This window comes from Dipodomys ordii, unplaced genomic scaffold, assembly GCF_000151885.1.
Source record: "Dipodomys ordii isolate 6190 unplaced genomic scaffold, Dord_2.0 Scaffold4, whole genome shotgun sequence".
NCBI lineage: Eukaryota > Metazoa > Chordata > Mammalia > Rodentia > Heteromyidae > Dipodomys > Dipodomys ordii.
In genome coordinates this window covers 14,001,754-14,020,038 of record NW_012267220.1, presented here as the reverse complement: position 1 = coordinate 14,020,038, position 18,285 = coordinate 14,001,754, and the positions used below count along the sequence as shown (strand labels likewise).

Here is an 18,285-nt window from a genome sequence, read left to right as displayed (position 1 = left end):
TTCTTTTTTTGGGGGGGTCCGGTCGTGGGGCCTGAACTCTGGGCCTGGGTGCTGTCCCTCAGCTCAAGGCTAGCGCTCTACCACTTGAGCCACAGCGCCCACTTCCGGCTTTTTTCTTTTTGCTTATGTGGTACTGAGGAATCGAACCCAGGGCCTTGAGCATGCAAGGCAAACGCTCTACCACTGAGCCATCTTCCCAGCACAAGATATAATTATCTTTCACTAGTTGTTATTTCTCAATGCTTCAGTCTTGGGACCAATAGCTACTTAAAGTCAAAACCTTCCCCTCCTCCAGCTAAATAAGATTCTGGTGAATAGGCTGTATAAATACAATGATGCTTATAAAAGCATCTGGGGAGAAGCAGAGAGCTATCTTGTTAACCTGGGCAAGGAAAGTATCAGCAGGAGTCAGTGCTATGCTGTTCTTGTTGCTGTCAAGTGAAAGGGCTGTAACCTAGAGGAGGCAGGAAAGAGTACAGGATTCCTTCTTAGGAAAAAGCTAAGGCTATATGAAACAGCTATTTTGGTGTGTGTGTGTGTGTACATATACCATATATATTCATATATATTTGATACATATATTTATTTTATTTATTTTTATATGCTACATATAATCTATATTTGATTAAAGTGGAATTAAAAGCTATGAAAAGCTAAGCCTGTTTTTAGACTATTCTTATTCTGTTTTTCTGCCTGTTCTGCATTTATACCTCTTTCTCCTAGTGACTACACTTTAATTTTTCTTTGGGCAGATGAGTCTAATTGACTGGGAAAAGGAAAAAGTATTGTTTGGAATAGAAGGAAAAGACCTGGCCTAAGACTATATTTAACTATTTTCCTATGTAGCTATTTTTTTTCTAAAAAAAATCACAAAAGCTAATTAATATGCCTTCTTCTGGTGAGGGCAAGTTACTTTTCCTTTTTCAAAAATTGTGTTCTCTGAAGTTGCTCAAACTAGACTATAGCAGCTATTGATAAAAAGTATTTCATTTTGACTAGGGCCAAAACAACCTCTTCACCCTCTCCTCCTCCATAGTTACTTAATATGCTGCATCAAAGAAAGAGCTTGTCTGCTTCACGGCTAATTCAACATTCTGACATCAAACTAAGTTTAGAAAATGGCTTCGTATCTCTGCATCAACGTGTATCTTACAATTTTGGATACAGTCTTAATTTTAAACCTTCTGTTCTATTGTCCTTAGATCATGCTATTCTTAATTGCCTGTCATGTGTCTTAATTTGGGGTTTGGTGTGTCAAGTACCCTCTCATTGCACATAGCCCATGCCTAAGTTCAAAGAACTTGCTAGCAGAGCTTTTTTAGGACATTGAGGTTACAATCTCAAGACATAATGAAGTTGGCACCGAGATTCCTTCTTAGAAGACCCACAAAATTAGGTTAGGGACAGGCATGGAAATTATGGGAGATAAGTAGCAAATTCACAGGAGGTCTTCTATCAGCTCAGATTTCCCCTCAGAGAGGGAAGCCTGGAGATAGTATAGCTTCACACTAATAAGAATAAACAAAGGGGAATGAGGCCAATTCACAGCTGATAAATTTTGAGGAAAAGGGAAAAAAAAAAGCCCTTTGCTGATAACAATACTAAAGAGTTGATTAGCCCCTAAATTACTCTCCCTTGTCTCTGTAGACTTGGCCTTGAAGTTTGCTTCCCTCTGAGAGCATGCAGAATCTCAATGTAATCTCCTTTTAGAAGACAAAATCTGAAATACAGGAGTAGGGAGAAAGAGTAGCTCTCTTCCTCCCCAGGCAACCGGCACAATGGGAGTAGAGACTCTTTTGGGGACAGTAAGGAGTTAGGTTGCCATCTGGGCTGTGGTCAGAGAGGATAAATGCTGCCATTTCTGTAAGCACGTGGGTAAGAGGAGTCAGGCAACTGGGAAAAGCAGTGGGGGGTTGGAGACAGTCTAAATCCATCAGGAGAAGAAAGGAAAGGAGGCCACCGTGTAGAATTAGAGGCTCAAATCTGTTGATGGTCCAAGTCAAAAAAAACAGACTGCTAGAAAGTGGACAGGAGAGCTTCCGCTTCCTCTCACGTGGCATTTGGTTGGTGTGTGGCTGAAGCCTAGCCAGCTTGCAGAGGATGATGGGCTAGATAATAGATCTGGCCAGTTTGTTCCCTAGAAAACAAGGGTTAGCCACCCCGCTATACATGGGGAAAAGACTGTTACATTTTCTGACAACTGACTAGAGCTTGCAACTAATTGAGGAATATTATGATAGCAAAAGAAGGGAAACTGATGGAGGAAATATCATACCCTACCCATTCAAAAGGTGACAGAGATCTAGAGAGCAACTACGTCCTTCAAAAAATTCACTTTAAGTCTTTGTCAAAATTAGCCAGCTGTCAGGGGCAAGCTTTCTGCCACCAACTCCCACTCTCTATTCTCTGACATTAAAATACAACAGCACAGGGATGTGCTCAAACAGGAGAATAATTATTCCTAGCCCAGGGCTTAAATTAGGTGGAATATTGAAATCTCTTAAACCTAAGGTAAAGTCAAGACTAGAAAGACACTAAAGTACCGCTTCAAGGAAACTGTTCTTTGTGACAGTTCTATTCATTTTTTTCCCCCCCATCGATGACTTTCAACAGAAGAGAGGGAAAAATGCCTCACATCTTCTGGAACACTTAGTTATTACAATAATGTTGTAGAGCCCCCAATTGACAAAGCCCCAAATACCAGACCTGAGGAAGGGATTAGAAAAAAAAATAGAGAACAATGGACATTATACATACGGTAACTTGGTTACCTTGCCTTTTCCCTGAACGATAATCATCTTGCATTTGTTTCAGGAAAAATAAGGAACAAAATCATCCTGTCAGCACTCATACATTTTTCAATCAATCTAATCTGTGGGGATCAGGTTTCTTTTGGCAATAACTATGTACTCACTGTAACTTATGGACCTGAGCGCTGGCACACACCGGTTTCCATGCTCAGCATTTCTTACCTCCTTCATTGTCCTTGCTATCCGTGCAGAGAGTCTCCATGGCTACATCACAGCCTGCTCCTCTCCACCCTGGCTGGCAAACACAATGCCAGCCATTTTGGTCCAGTGTACATCTTCCATTGCTGTTACATAGGCCAGGACAACCCTCTGTCAAGACAAAGAAGGAAAACACCAGCGATTTGAGTACTGAAAGATTTCTCCCCTGACATAAACAGATACAGGACACTTAGTGGGAACAGGCCTTTAGAAACAGCACAAATACTGTAATTGCACATGGGTGGAAACAGCAACAATATCTAAGGATTCTAATTCTTATCCAAGTGGCATCTTTGATTGGCCTGACCCTTGAGACACCACTTACCTGTGCAGGACAGAAATATATGCAACAATCCACTAAATAGCTGCAGGCCAGACAAAATTAACTTAATTTCTTTTTTTTTTTTCTTTAGCAAAGCAACAAGGTATATTGTATGGAATGAAAACGGCCTCTCAAGGAAATAATTTCAGAATCCTTTGTTTTGATTTTTTTAAAAATCTGTGGTTAACATGACTGGTTACATCTTAGGGCATTCTCTTTGGGGGCACCTTGTTGCTTTAAAAACAGTTCCTCTAAATTCAAAAGCATGAAAGTAGGCATGAGTTTATGAATGATGTTAAAAAGAGAGTGTTAATTTTATCTGGCCTCAGAGTTGCCGAATATTCATGTGAAATTACAGTCATTAAATAATTGCACAAAGTATAGGCCAGTATTAATTGACTATACTTTATGCCAAGAATACATTCCTTTTTTCACAGAATAAGCAAAGCCCAGGAAATAGTGAAGCAGCTTAGCATCTATTCTAACAAACATTAGGATTCAGGCTGCATACGGATGGGACAGCACCAACAGGATTTCCAACTAAATGTAATAGCTGTGCATATTTGGTTACTTAGGACGGACAAAATGAAATACCATAGGACCACAATAAAACATCGATAGAACAAAAACACGGTAGTGACGTGCTTCAAGACAGATAGCGAAGAGTGATAGTTTGTGACAATCTCCCTAAGGCTTTTATGCTGTTACCTTTATATCCTATCTTGTCTGCTTTTATGGGCAAGGAGGGAAAATTTGGGAAACAATTAAAATAATTTAATATATCCAAAACCTAGTATTGTTTCAGTCTAACATGACATTAAAAAAATTACATTTTTTTTGCCACTTCCAACTGATGATATCTGGCATGCAGCCACCATGAGCTGTTCATGAAGGATGACACTCAGTCTGGAGTTCTTGTCTATGAGTGTGACATGGACTGACAGAAGCAAGGCTATATAGATACTCTAAAATCCTCAGAAGAGCTGGGTACTAATCTGATCTCTTTGGATAGTTCCTTATCATTTGGTATAACACAGATCTTAAACAAATACTTGCTGTAGCAACTGAGGTTTGTTATCACCAGAGAACTCGTCTGGTTTGGGTGATCAAATTTAAGGGAACAATCTGTTTAAAAATGAAGTCTGTATTGAATGAACGAATCATGCACTGGGTTCCCCTCCATCACTGTGGCAATTGAGAAATATCTCAAAGCGATGTTCTGTCTCTTAAGATCAGAGATACAGGGAAGGGGAACATTTTGAACCTCTGTGGTAAAGCCTCAAAATTCTACTTATGGATGCCATCAGTCAGGATGAGATTAATTTTGCTGCTGGTTTTCTTTCAGTTACCATAGCTAGCTTTGGATTATTCAATACCTAAAAGGTGAATTTTTCTTACAGGATTTTTTTTTTTAAAAAGCAACCAAGAAATATTCAGTTGCCCCACTGACAAAAAGTGTCAGAGGCCTCATGGTATGAAAGCCTGGATATTGCCATGAATATTTTCATATTCTAATGAAAAGCACAAACAAGGAATAGAAAATAGGTAATCTAAGCAGAAAGGGAAAGGGGATTTTTTCTCTTCGGAAAAAAAAAATTCTACCTATTTCTACAAGAACTGAAGACCCAAGGAATCTGCTGTTTTCTGCAGAACCATGTTACTAGTTCTGACGTAGCAAAATGCGCAATATTTGGAAGACTTTAGAAATAATAAATGTAACTTATGAGATCACATATATTCTAAACATTCGGAGGTTCCCGTAAGAGGATAAATGAGATTTCTCTCAACATCTTATGTTATTCAGGATCTTCTCCAGGTTGACAATTTTTTATTCTTTGGCAAGAGTCTTTAGGATTTCTTTAATTTGGAATTTAAAGCACATTAGCTGAATTGCCAACAATGAAGATCTGAAAGCAACAATAGAGCAAAATAAACAAAAAACAGCAAATGTACTGTCATCTTCAGTTTTTGGTTCCAGTGAAAACTAATGCTGTTACATAGGAATGAAATCTGTGATAACCCAAAATTATAAAAATGAGACACAGACATTTAAGTCTCAATACTTTAAAATCTGAGGCGCTTCACAGAATGTAAGCTCGATTTATACTTTACAGAAATATGCGTGAAAAACACTATTATCATACCTACTACAATCTAACACACAGTTATATATAGAGATTATAGATATATAGATATATATGAAGATATGTCAACAAAGAGCAGGTATACAGTACCTTTAACTATCTTATCCAAATAGTGAGCTTGGGAAATTAAAAAGGAAAAAAAGAACAGACAGACATTTCAGAAGTGTCACATGGGACAAGGAAATTTTCAGAATTTGCATGCAAATTGAATAGCTGCAGGTGACATGAGACTCACATCACACGACAGAGATGCACTTCATATCTTTAAAAAATGCAATATAGTCACACTTTAGCCAGTGTTGTCATGATGCTAGGAAAGACTCAGCACTTCACAGGTGAACTCAAACCACCCTTCACAGATTCTTTGGAATATACTTCACCCTCATTCTTTTAAAGGTCATAGTTAAGCAGAACAAATGATGTCAAATCATTTGCTCCTATCTTTCATATCATTATCTTCACGTATTACTAGAGAGTTTTGGAACTTTACAAGTATGAGATCTACATGATCAAACCTTAATAATAAATAATCAGAAATTAAGGATTCTTGAGCAAATGTAATGTATTCACATTCTGTTTGAAGAGGGCATGTATAAATTCAGTGAAAAATAATTTTCCAGTAGCCCTGGGCTCCAAGCCAGATGGACAAGCTGTATCACATATGTGGTCTATTAGCAAACAAGGAGTATTCTAAGATTCTGTTTCTGTTCATGCATCATGAGAAAGGCTGCTTCCCTCAAAAGGTTTGTAGGAAGAGGAAGGATTATGACAGGTCTTTTGCTGTACCTGTACCTGCCCTGTACATTTATCTTTCATGAGGTTACAATTAGGCTACACTTTGCCCCTTGACAGAGCCATAAATGCCTCTCCACTCACTGGAGAGACCTAATATATTCTTAATAAGCCTCAAATCTTCTTGCTTTGTCAAAATTCATACATCTTTAATGACCTAAAATTGCTTTTCAAAGATGCTCATGTTGATTATTTTTCATTACTGACATATGCAAGGGGTAGCAGAACTCTCAACAGAATGATTTAAACTGTAACTTTCACGTGAGACACTCAGGTCTAGTAGCTGTGTCGTGTGCGTAAATAAACCCATAAGTGGTTTTGACACATCTGTACTGTGCAAATAAAAGGATTCTTCATTTTACCACAGGATTCCATTACAGGCTTCTGAATTGGCTTTAAAAATAAGCATGTTTATAGCTAATTGACAATGTATTACAAAGGAAATTAAGGTTGAAGACAAAACAGTATTAGGCTCTACTCTGCAATTATAACTTAGTAAAAATAATTCATCTTTTAGACATTAAAATAAAAATGTATTATTGGATAACATCACTCACACAGTTCCTCAATAATTCTGTCTAAATGGTATATAATTTACTACAGTCTATAATAGCTCATTTGATGATTTGGACACAAACAAAATGATGTAAAAATTCTAGAGTTTCCAACACAGATATGGCAGTGTTTCCTAGGGGATTCTTATTTTCTCACATTTAATAACAGGCGATAGTTAAAGAATATACATCTTTTGCTTTTTTTTTTTTTTGGTTGGTCATGGGGCTTGAACTCTGGGTTTGGGCATTATCCCTCAGCTCTTCAGCTCAAGGTGAGCACCCTACCGCTTGAGCCACAGCGCCACTTCAGTTTTCTAGTGGTTTATTGGACATAAGAGTCTCACAGAGTTTCCTGCCCGAGCTGGCTTTTAACTGCAATCCTCAGATCTCAGCCTCTTGAGTAGCTAGGATTACAGGCATGAGCCACCGGCTCACAGGTAATGTAACTAGAATGAAGAACATAACTTAAATTCGGATCCGGATTAGCAGTTTTAAGAGAAGATTAAATTATTTTTGATCAGCCAAACCCATTAATTTAGCAAACAGAATCAATTATGCAAAACAATGCATTGATTTACAGGTAAAGGTCATGTGCATAAACAAATCTATTGATTTACAGGTTTGTCATTGGGCCCAGAGAACATCGCAAGGAGAGCTGGAATTAGAAAATGAATTTAAAATATGGCGCAAGTTAAAATTAACATAACACTTTAAATATTTAAAATGGCTTAACATAAGAGCTGCAGAAAAAGAAAAAGAAAACCTAAAGACCAATGACAAGAAAAATATCTGTACTGAGAAAAAGATACCAAAATATTTCATTAACATTTTATACCATAAAAGATCACTGTGATAGTATAAATCTAAGAAAGGAAAAAAAGTTACATAAAATTTATGATAACACAACCAAAAAGCCTGGTTTTAAATAATGAAAAAGTTAAAAGGAAATGTGGATAGATGAGGTTAAAATAATTATTAAAAGTAATAATTGCAACAATAAAAACATCATCACAGAAGCCACTACAGGAACCAGTCAGAAAAATGCAGCATGTTGGAAGACGCCATTAGGAAAAAGTCGTAAAAATAATACAGTATATTTAAAAATTAATATACCTAACAATGGCTGAAATGCACATTAAGTTGCAGGAAAATTACTTTGAAAACGAACAAGTATGTTTTAGCTGACACTAAAAAAATCATATCCATTAGATCTGTTTTTTTTGTCTTATTGAATAAAACTCTCACAAAAATGGATGCTAGACAAGCCTTTTAGGGGAAAAAACACTTTTCTAGTAAATGTTGACTTCATAAAATCCTTTGCCTGATTTTAATTACTGATTAATAATAGGATAACAATTGTTTTGTAAGTGAATATAATCATATTCCTTGGAAGCTGGTGATTCTTAAAACTTTTTTGGTTGGGGCTGGGAAATTGGCTCAGTGGTAGAGTGCTTCTCTGGCATGCATGAGGCCCTGGGTTCAATTCCTCAGTATCACATAAGCAGAAAAAAGCCAGAAATGGCACTGTGGCTCAAGTGGTAGAGCGTTAGCCTTGAGCTGAAGAGCTGAGGGACAGCGCCCAGGCCCAGAGTTCAGCCCCAATGACTGACAAAAAAACAAACAAACAAAAAAGAAAAAAAACAAAAAACTTTTTTGGGTCTCATCCAAGAAAACTGATGAAAATTAGATTCCACCCCCACCCACAAATAAATAAAAGCACAAATGTTTCCAATGCTTTCTTTCAGCTCTGCTTTGAGCCCTGCTTGTAGACACCTTACAGATTAGGAACACCTGGCAGGTAGGTGCACGTGATTCCCAAATCCCTTTGGCCTTTGTGTCTTTCTCCAAGTTCAGAGCAAATTCAGAAGGATTCTGGAACACAGGGCAAGTACTCTGACCCCAGCCTTGCTCCTTGAAGATCAGGACAGAGACTTACTTTGTGCTGAATACTAATGCTTTATATTATTCTCTGATTGAATATTGATTACAACACCATGATGCAAATACCATGGAGACAGTAAATACAGATGAAGAAGACAATCAGAAGAAATTTTGTTGAGTTACAAGCTAGCCATCTGGGCTATCTGGCTTTTGAAGTTACTCTTAACCACAGTGTCATAATGCCTTCTCTTGAAGATAAGGAAGAATTTCTTTTTCCAGTAGAAAACACATGAAGGGGGGATGAGAAATGGTACACAATCATCTCCGATCTAATATGAATCTTTTCCTTAAGGGTTAATACCACCTTCTTTTAGGCCTTGTACAGGGCTCCCTTGGGAAAGTACAAGGTAAGCGTCCTTTAAGGAATGCAGATGAAAGTCTTTAAGGTAGTGGCTAATTCCTGACTTTAATTGCTTCTGCTTGGAAATACATTCAAAATTGTCCTCAGGACAAAGCAAATGAAGCAAATGCTCAATTTCAGTTCTACATACTTGCAGGTCCTTGGGCTGGTACAAGTGGGCAAAGACAAAAAAATTCTAGGTGTAGAAAGATGGTTTGGATCATCAAAACATAATAAGTGGAAATTAGGACTGTGGCTTAGTGGTAGAGTATTTGCCTAGCATGCATGAAGCCCTGGGTTCCATTTCTTAACATATAAACAAAAAACTAATGAACTTAATAAAGTTTTTAAAAAAGGTTTTGTTCCCCAGAGAGAATTTTTACTCTGCAGCATAGTCTGAACTTGGACTCAGGACCCTCCTGCCTCAGCCTGCTGAGTGCTGGGATTATAGGCATGTTTCACAAAACTCAGCTAAAAATAGTTTCACTATACAACCTTCCATAAGTTTCTACTATCAACAAGTGAAAGGCTGTTCCTACAGTCTTTGCACAGACTTATCCTTTAGATGCCTTTAAAAATATTATTTATTTTTATTGTGAAAATACTGTACAGAGGGGTTACAATTACATGGGCAAGATAATGAGTACATTGCTTATCAAGCATTGTAGCCTCCTCCTTTGTTTCCCCTTCCCATCCTCCCCCCCCACGTCCCCCCCACCCAATCCTCCTCCCCCCCTCCCACCAAAGTTGTAAAGTTCGTTTTCCACATATCGACATCTCATTGTTGTAATGGGTCCACCTGTCTCCTATTTAAATGATTTGTTTTTTCCCTTCCCCTCCACAAATTATACCAACATCAAATACAGTGAAAGCAGGGGTGATACTGTGGGTGAGGGACCTACAAAGTAGGTGGCTTTTTAATAAAAGCCAGTTTTGGAGCTTGAACTCAGGGACTAGGTGCTGTCTTTGAGCCTTTTTCCCTCAAGGTTAATGCTCTATCACTTGAGTAACAGTTCCTCTTCTGGCTTTTTGGTGATTAATTTGGAAATAAGAATGTCACTTTTTGCTTGACTTATGTAGCATTTTGAAATAAAAATAATAATTTTTTTTTGGTCGGTTATGGGACTTGAACTCTGGGCCTGGGCGCTGTCCCTCAGCTCTTCAGCTCAAGGCTAGTGCTCTACCACTTGAGCTACAGCGCCACTTCCGGTTTTCTGGTGGTTTATTGGAGATAGGAGTCTCACGGTCTCTCCTGCCCGGGCTGGCTTTGAACCTCAATCCTCAGATCTCAGCCTCCTGAGTAGCTAGGATTACAGGCGTGAGCCACCAGCGCCCGGCAAAAATAATAATTTTAAAGAGTGTCATGAACTTTCCTGCTCACCCTGGCTTTGAATTGTGATACTCTGATCTTAGCCCCTTGACTAGCTAGGAGTGCAGGCATGAGCCACCAGGCCCAGGCTGTAGGTACTTTTTAATATAAGAATATGGTTTCTGTTTAGGCCCTGCCCCTCTACTTTGTTCAGAGGAAAACTCCAAGAATGATTTGCTTCTGTTGGCCACCTTAAAAAACTAGGCGTAGGCCTCTAGGTAGTGCTCTTCTTGTAACACATTTAAATCTTGGTACGCTGAATAGGAAGGAAATTTTGTCCTACGCCATTGTCCCATTTGTGTAGCTATCAAAACTATGGGCAGACCTCCTCTGACTATTTTCTCTGCTGCCTCGTGTTTTCTTTTTGTCCCTGAATACTTCTCACAGATGTAGTTTCAAAGTACATATGTTCATGTAAAAAAGAGAAATCATGAACTACCTGTGATCAAGTCATTACAGCTAAAAGATGCCATAAAACCACATGGTTGTAACAAACTTTATAGATGTCTATGAGTTGATGTGTAAATCTTCTGCAGTAGAAATGGATGAACTTTTGCATTTCCAAAGCCTGGTGAACAGGAGAACTTAATATTCATTAAACAATGACTAAATGCAGTTATTACATTTAACTGGTGGCTCCTACATGAGTTTGCAGAATTTTTTTTTCAGAAATTTAGTGAAAGAGCGTGTCTTTGAGAAAGAAGAAATGTTAGGCAATACATCATTTATAATACTGTTCCCCTGTATATTTCCCCTATCTATTCTTTTTTTTCTGTTTTTTTTTTTTTTTTTAAATTGTAAAGACACTGCACAGAGGGGTTACAGTTACATGGGTAAGGTAATGAGGACATTTCTTTTTTATTTTTTTTTTATTTTTTTTTTGGGTTCGGTTGTGGGGCCTGAACTCTGGGCCTGAGCGCTGTCCCTCAGCTCTTCAGCTCAAGGTGAGCACCCTACCCTTGAGCCACAGCACCACTTCCGGCTTTTTTCTTTTTGCTTATGTGGTGCTGAGGAATTGAACCCACGGCCTCAGGCATGCAAGGCATGCGCTCTACCACTGAGCCATCTTCCCAGCCCCGAGGACATTTCTTATCCAGCATTGTTACCTCCTCCTTTGTATTTCCCCCACCATCCCTTCCTTCCCCACCTCCACAACTTCTCCCTCCACCCCCCGAAGTTGTAAAGTTCGTTTTCAACATAGTGTCTTGTACATCTCATTGTTACAATGGGTCAACCTATATCCTTATTTCAGCATTTTGTTATTTCCCTTCCCTCCCCAAATTAGAAAAATGTATATACAAGATGCAGGGCACTGAAATCAAATACAGTGAAAACAGGGGTTATACCATGGGGGAAGAACATACAAAAGAAACGAAAAAAATCACATAGGACATTATAAGTATATTAAAAACAACAGCTAGAAAGATAAAACCGGTTGTGTCCCTATCTTGGGGTTAATTTTGCTTAGCATCATCTTATATGGTCATATGTATATAGCTTTTGACCTTTTCTGCTTGTTCTAGACATATACTAGTTATTGCAAATAAGGGAAACCATGGGACCTATGTTTCTTTGGACCTGATTTACTTCACTTAATGTAATTTTTTCCAAGTCTTTCCATTAGCTCCCCTATGACCCAGCAATCCCACTTTTCGGCATTTACCCAAACAATCACAAACAAGGCTATCCTACAGCTACCAGCACAAATATGTTTTTTGCAGCATTATTTACCATAGCTAAGATATGGAACTAACCCACATGCCCCTCAGTATATGAGTAGATCAAGAAAATGTGGTATATATATATATACATACATACATATATATATATATATATATATACACACAATGGAATTCTATGCCTCCATCAGAAAGAATGACACCGTTCTCCATCTATTTTTCTCCTCCCATCCTAATCCACCTACCCTAAGCACACATGGCACTGCTAACAGTAATTACTATTTACTATTACTCTGTGTGAAAACTATGCTAAGCACTTAATATGACCTAGTTGATAGTTCCATCCTTCTATGGGGGTAGTAGGCTAGGTACATTATTGTCTTTTCTCTTTCACAAATGAAGACACTGAGACACAGGAAATGAAGCCACTTTCCCAAGATCAGAGTGTTGGCAAGCAACAGAGACAAAATTCCAACCAGGTAGCCAGATGGCAACGCTGATATTCTAATGAAAAGAATTGTATCCATAACTCAGAAGAACTGGAATTGTGTACCTGAGTGTGTTACTAGAAATAGCATGTAGTTTGGGATTGGTAAAGAAATCAACTTGGTTGAAAAAAGAGAGATAGTGGAAGTGGAAATCCTTAGTTCAACCCTAAACATAAAGAAGCTAGGATGGAGGGTTAAACTTGCAAATTAATCTGACATCTTCAACAATTGACATTACCTCATAAATAAGACCATCTTATGTAAACTAAACAAAGTATTATGATAAGAATGGTTGTAACATAGTCTAAAACTCCAAAGCTTGGGAATCTGGAGAGCAAAAAAGTAAAAACTGAGGATAAGATCAGAAAAATGAAAGCAAGTGAATATTGCAAACACCAAAGATAGAACTAGAAGTAGATGTCTAACTGTTGACTAAGGAGCAGCTGAGCAGTAGTTACAAAGAAGCCTGCTTTAAACGGAGGTCAAAGGAGCAGTCAGGCCTACTTAGGGAAGGAACTGGGATATTTGGAAGTCTACATGAAATGAGGTTAATTCCACATTTGTTTTTTTTTCTCCCTGTCAAACTGCTTCTTATAAACACAGAGAAAGAAACAAAGGCAAACCAAGTTGGTTCTCCATACACAAAGCAGCTCACTAGGGAAAGTAAAAAATGGTTTGACTGTGTGTTCATAGCTGCTGATGAATACTGTTATGAACTATGCACAATTCTGCTATCGACAATGTGCTTAGTGGAGTATGTTAAATAGTACAGTATTTTCACGGGGCTTCTGAACTGACTATTGGGTAATAGCTTAGACATAGCACATAACACAGCGTCTAGGATGCTGGAAATACTTCTCAGTTTAATTACAACAATAAACTCTTAGGGGCCCATCTTCAGAGGAGGATAATTCAATCAGATGCACACATAATAAAAATATAGATGGATTCTTCATCTGGGTTATTACTGAGAAGTCCTTGGAACAGAGGACAGATTTTTATTTAGCATTGTGTGTTTCATAATACTTTATACATGGACTTTAAAAAACGACTCACATTAGTATCTCATTAAAGTTGTAAGTAAATATCACACTTAGATTATTCATGTCCCAGTTTTTATAGGATGACAGAAAAGCTACCATCTGCAAATAAGTACATATTAAATCCATTTATTCCAATCAACAACAGTTTAAATCAGCTTGCATGCTGCATACCCATTGATTTGATGTTCCTTAATTGGTACTCACTGCCTTGTTCCACTACTGATTACCACATCATAAAGGATTATGGTGGTGACGTAGTTTTAAATACCAGAAAGCACTTTTATATTGGTAAGAGTTTCCTTAGGCTCCTTTCAATATATTCTTTATCACAGAATTGTCATTTCAAGATTAAGACTAAAACATTTCCAATAGCTTTTTTTAATTTAGAAAAGCTAATTAATTTGAATTTTAACAAGTAGGGAGATACTGTCAATAGATAAACATACTTTGCATGTGTGTGCATGCACATGTATGCATTCTTAAAAGAACGTTTGCTCTTCAACTGGCAACCATCCCCCCTTTAAAAAAAAACTGGCTTTGAATAAATTATTTTTAGAAGTCTAACCTTTTAGTTTTCTTTAGTTTGAAAATTTGGTGTGAAAATTACCTGTATAAATACATTGCTTTGTACATGCGCCTACCTAAGCAAAATACCACGCTTCACTTTGAAACATTACTTATACCAGGACATTCCAAGAGTGAAATAATGTTTTCCTGATTTGTCAGCCCAGAAAAAGATCCACATTCCATGGTAAAGATGTTTTGAGATAAACCACACTTTATAAAGTCAGCACTATTAAAAAAAACACCATTATAAGCTGCAGAACTTTGCACAGAACAGTATATGATTTTCCTTCAATGCAGAATTTCATGCCGGACTGTGGGCTTTATATTTGTAATGGAAGTAACGGTGGAGCACTGGAGATGCAGACAAAACCTCACTGATGTGGGCAGGACATGCCTATTGCTTGCCACGTGCTATGACAGTTTTGTCATAGGTTTTGCATATGGCATGACTTCATCCATTTGACTGCATGTAGAAACAGGCTAGGAACACATGTTTTCATTAGTTTTGACTTTTTGAATGTACTGAATGACATAAGCAAAAATACATTTTAGAATTCTGTGTAAAAATCATATATTTTAAGCATTCTGATTTGGGAAAGAAACTAGCCAGAGACAGCTGTTAATAAGTAACAATTACAGGGCTGGGAGTGTAGCTCTGTGTAGAGAACAGGTTTACTATGTTCAAAGCCTGGGTTCAGTAAAAAGAAAAGTAATTATAACATAGGCTGGAGACGTAGCTCAGTGGTAGAACATGTGATTAGCATATGCAAGGACCTGGGTTTAAGTAGAACCTGTATGCGCATGTGCATGCATGTGTGTGTGTGTGTGTGTGTGTAAATATGAGTATGTTAAGTGAGTATTTGGATATTTGAGAATTTGACACTGGTAACTATATGTGTCGTGTTAACATTCTTAACCAAAGGAAACCATAACAATGAGTTACTTATGATTTGGTCTGAGATCAATGAATGTCAATCAATGCTTTTGTCTACTCAGGGCATTTAATAGTTAAGATAAATTTATAGAAAAGGACTCATAGCAAGCAGGTCTTTGTCTTTGAAAGTTTTCTTGATACCTAGAAAAGCAATTAAAAATTGAGCAATCCTTTTTACTTACCTCTCCTGAACTCTATTTTATAAAAATAGCTGATACAGGATTCCTTTCAAAGGTGACATACAGGAGTATTTTTCCTGTATTTATGGGTTTTAGAGCACACATATATATGTGTGTTTGTATACATATATAATACATACATGCATACATATACACAATATGTACATATATATATACATATGTATATTTACCATTTGTATTTTGGGTACTGTATATTTTTCAGCCTTTTAAAAAAATGAGCCAGATACAGGTTAGGTATCTAATCTACTCATTTTCTATGACTTTTTTTCCAGTATCTAACCTCTGGATATATTGTTTAGCATAATAATTTCAGCTGGCAGAAAAAAACAGACACAAATTTATATTTTAGAGGGAGGTATATTGACTCTTATTTCTTCCTTCCTTCCTTCTTTCCTTCCTTCCTTCCTTCCTTCCTTCCTTCCTTCCTTCCTTCCTTCCTCCCTTCCTTCCTTCCTTCCCTCCCTGCTTTGACTACCACCTTCAGATCTCAGCCTCTTGAGTGGCTAGGATTGTTAAGTGTGAGCCATGAGGCCTCATTGCATAGAGTTTTCAATAACTAGTTTATAACTCTAAATCCTTCACAGTATGAACTGATTTTCCTGAAACATTTTTTTGGGTAATTGTTAGGTTTACTTTTGACAAACTATGAATTCTGTTAACAGGTGTAATTCAAATTTTCCTGAAAAAGGTTCAAATTTTACTGAAAAGATTCTTGAACAGAGTGGCACCTTGTTATTGAGATCACTTTTGTTATTGTGATTGTACATTTTTCTATAGCAATTCAATCTTTTATGACACATTCAAAGATATTAATGTACCTATATCACAAATGAATCTTTATCCATCCCATTACTCATATACACCCCAGAAGAATTAAAGGAAATTAAAAAGCAGCTTAAGATCTTGGTCTTGGGAAGGGTTCATGTGGTTGTGAACTCTGTTGCACATTGGCTGTGTAAACATAGTACAGTTATGAAGCCTTAGTTTCCTCAATGGAGACTAGTAGCATATACAGGATAAAACTGTGACAATTAAATAAGATAACATATGAAGAGTACTTTGCATTGTACCTCAGGAAAAAATAGATATTATTAATTCATCTTATTAATAGTTTACACTTTAAAAAGGACTCATGAGTTAACTCATATCCCTTCAGATATTATGTAGTAGCCAACGACCAGGAGTTTATGCCTACAATCCAAGCTACTCAGGAGGTGGAGAGCAGAGAAACTTACAAATCTGAGGCTGACAGGAAAAAGCTGTAAGTAACTCAAGTATTGGAGCACCAATCATGAGTAAGAGCACAAGTCCCTGAGTTCAACTCCCAGTACTGGCACACAAACACAAAAACAAAATGACGAAAAAATGAAAAAGACCAAGTTAAAGTTAATGTATTTGGGACTACCAATGATTGTTTCCATGAGTCATGAAGTTCATTCTGTTCTATTGATGCCCTTCATATTACAATATCCCTAAATATACTATCTTTGGTGGCGATGTTCTTGTTTTTTTAAAGTTATTATCTTTAAGTAGTTGTACAAAGGAATTTCACTTCGATATGTCAATTTATGAATATAATGTATCTTTTTTTAGTATAATGTATCTTGATCAGTGTCATCCATTTCATTGTTCTCTCTATAATGTTTAGTTCTTTGAGTACAACAACTCCAATTCTGTGCACAAAATTTTCTTGTTCATTGTTACTCAAAAAAAAACGCTACTGGTTTGGATGCACAATTCTGATTCAACAAGTGATTCAGTCTCTCTGGAATAAAAAACAGCTCACAAGCTGGGTGTGACAGTGCATACTTGTAAACCTAAAACAAGGGAAACCAAGGCTAAATTAAGGAGTTGGAATTTGAAGAGTCTCTAGGCTTTATAGTAAGTCCCAAGCTAGCCTCAACTACATATTGAGACCCTGTCTCAAATAATCAAGGACTGGGAATGCAGTTCAGTAGTAGAGTGCTTGCTTAGCAGGCTCAAGGCCCCAAGTTCAACTCCTCACACAGCACTGCACAAACAACCCCGCCTCCAAGAAAACAATCAACAAAACGACATCAAAACTTGTCCTTAACTATTCTGTTCCCTCATTACTACTTTCATTTGAGCCAGGTATGAAAAGGCACATAAGTAGTCATATGGTCTGCACACAAATTCAGAAATGCAAGTTGTTGAACAATAACTGTTTGGAAACGAAGACATTTAAATATCGTATTTTACATGCCTATCTGTCTCCTTACATTGTGATTTTGCTAAGAGTTTCTCATTCTATTTTTATGATGAAATGTCCTGAGCAGATGGAATGTACACTGCTAACTTGTAGAGCAGAATGCTGGAAGTTTGTGTGTCACCATTTCTAAATGCAGAAGGAAGCCCACCCTCGGCTGACACCAGCTTTCTCAGTAGCTGGAGCTGACAGAAACATGGAGTCACGTTTGCGCATAATAGATATCCACTGCATGCCTGTCCTCACACATTTCACAACTGGACAGGGTTTGGGTGTAAGAGTTACCTAATGTGCAATAACCACCAAGTTTGTCTTTGCCTTTTAGGACGACTATATAATGATTCCCCCGCCCCCTGGTATATAACAATGAGTTGGGAGCAGATAACTTGCATGTATAATAATCACTACTGGGGACCTATCTGAAGAGCCAAGAGTTGGACTGTATGTGAAAAGCATTATTTTACACTTCATTGTTCATGTGGGGACTAACTGATGAATACCTAATGCAGTTAGTTCACAATTAGATCACTTATGTTTAACCACATGCTTTCTATGCATACATATATAAATATTAATTTTGGGGAGAAGGATAATCATTCAGCACCATAACAATTAAACAGCTGTAACCTGTCTCATGTGTTAAGTGTAGGAGCTGCGGGCGAGCACCACAAACAGAT

General features: G+C 37.4%; 1 protein-coding gene across 1 annotated transcript in view; it reads right to left on the bottom strand.

Moving 5' to 3' along the window:
* The window catches only part of Tenm3 (teneurin transmembrane protein 3), a 444,870-nt gene that overhangs the window by 73,326 nt on the left and 353,259 nt on the right, over positions 1-18,285 (bottom strand). The window contains exons 11-12 of the mRNA XM_013023835.1: positions 5,565-5,591; positions 2,973-3,119 (exon numbers count right to left, since the gene is read on the bottom strand). Of these exons, the coding sequence (XP_012879289.1) occupies positions 2,973-3,119; positions 5,565-5,591 (174 nt within the window). The remainder of the gene's footprint in view (positions 1-2,972; positions 3,120-5,564; positions 5,592-18,285) is intronic.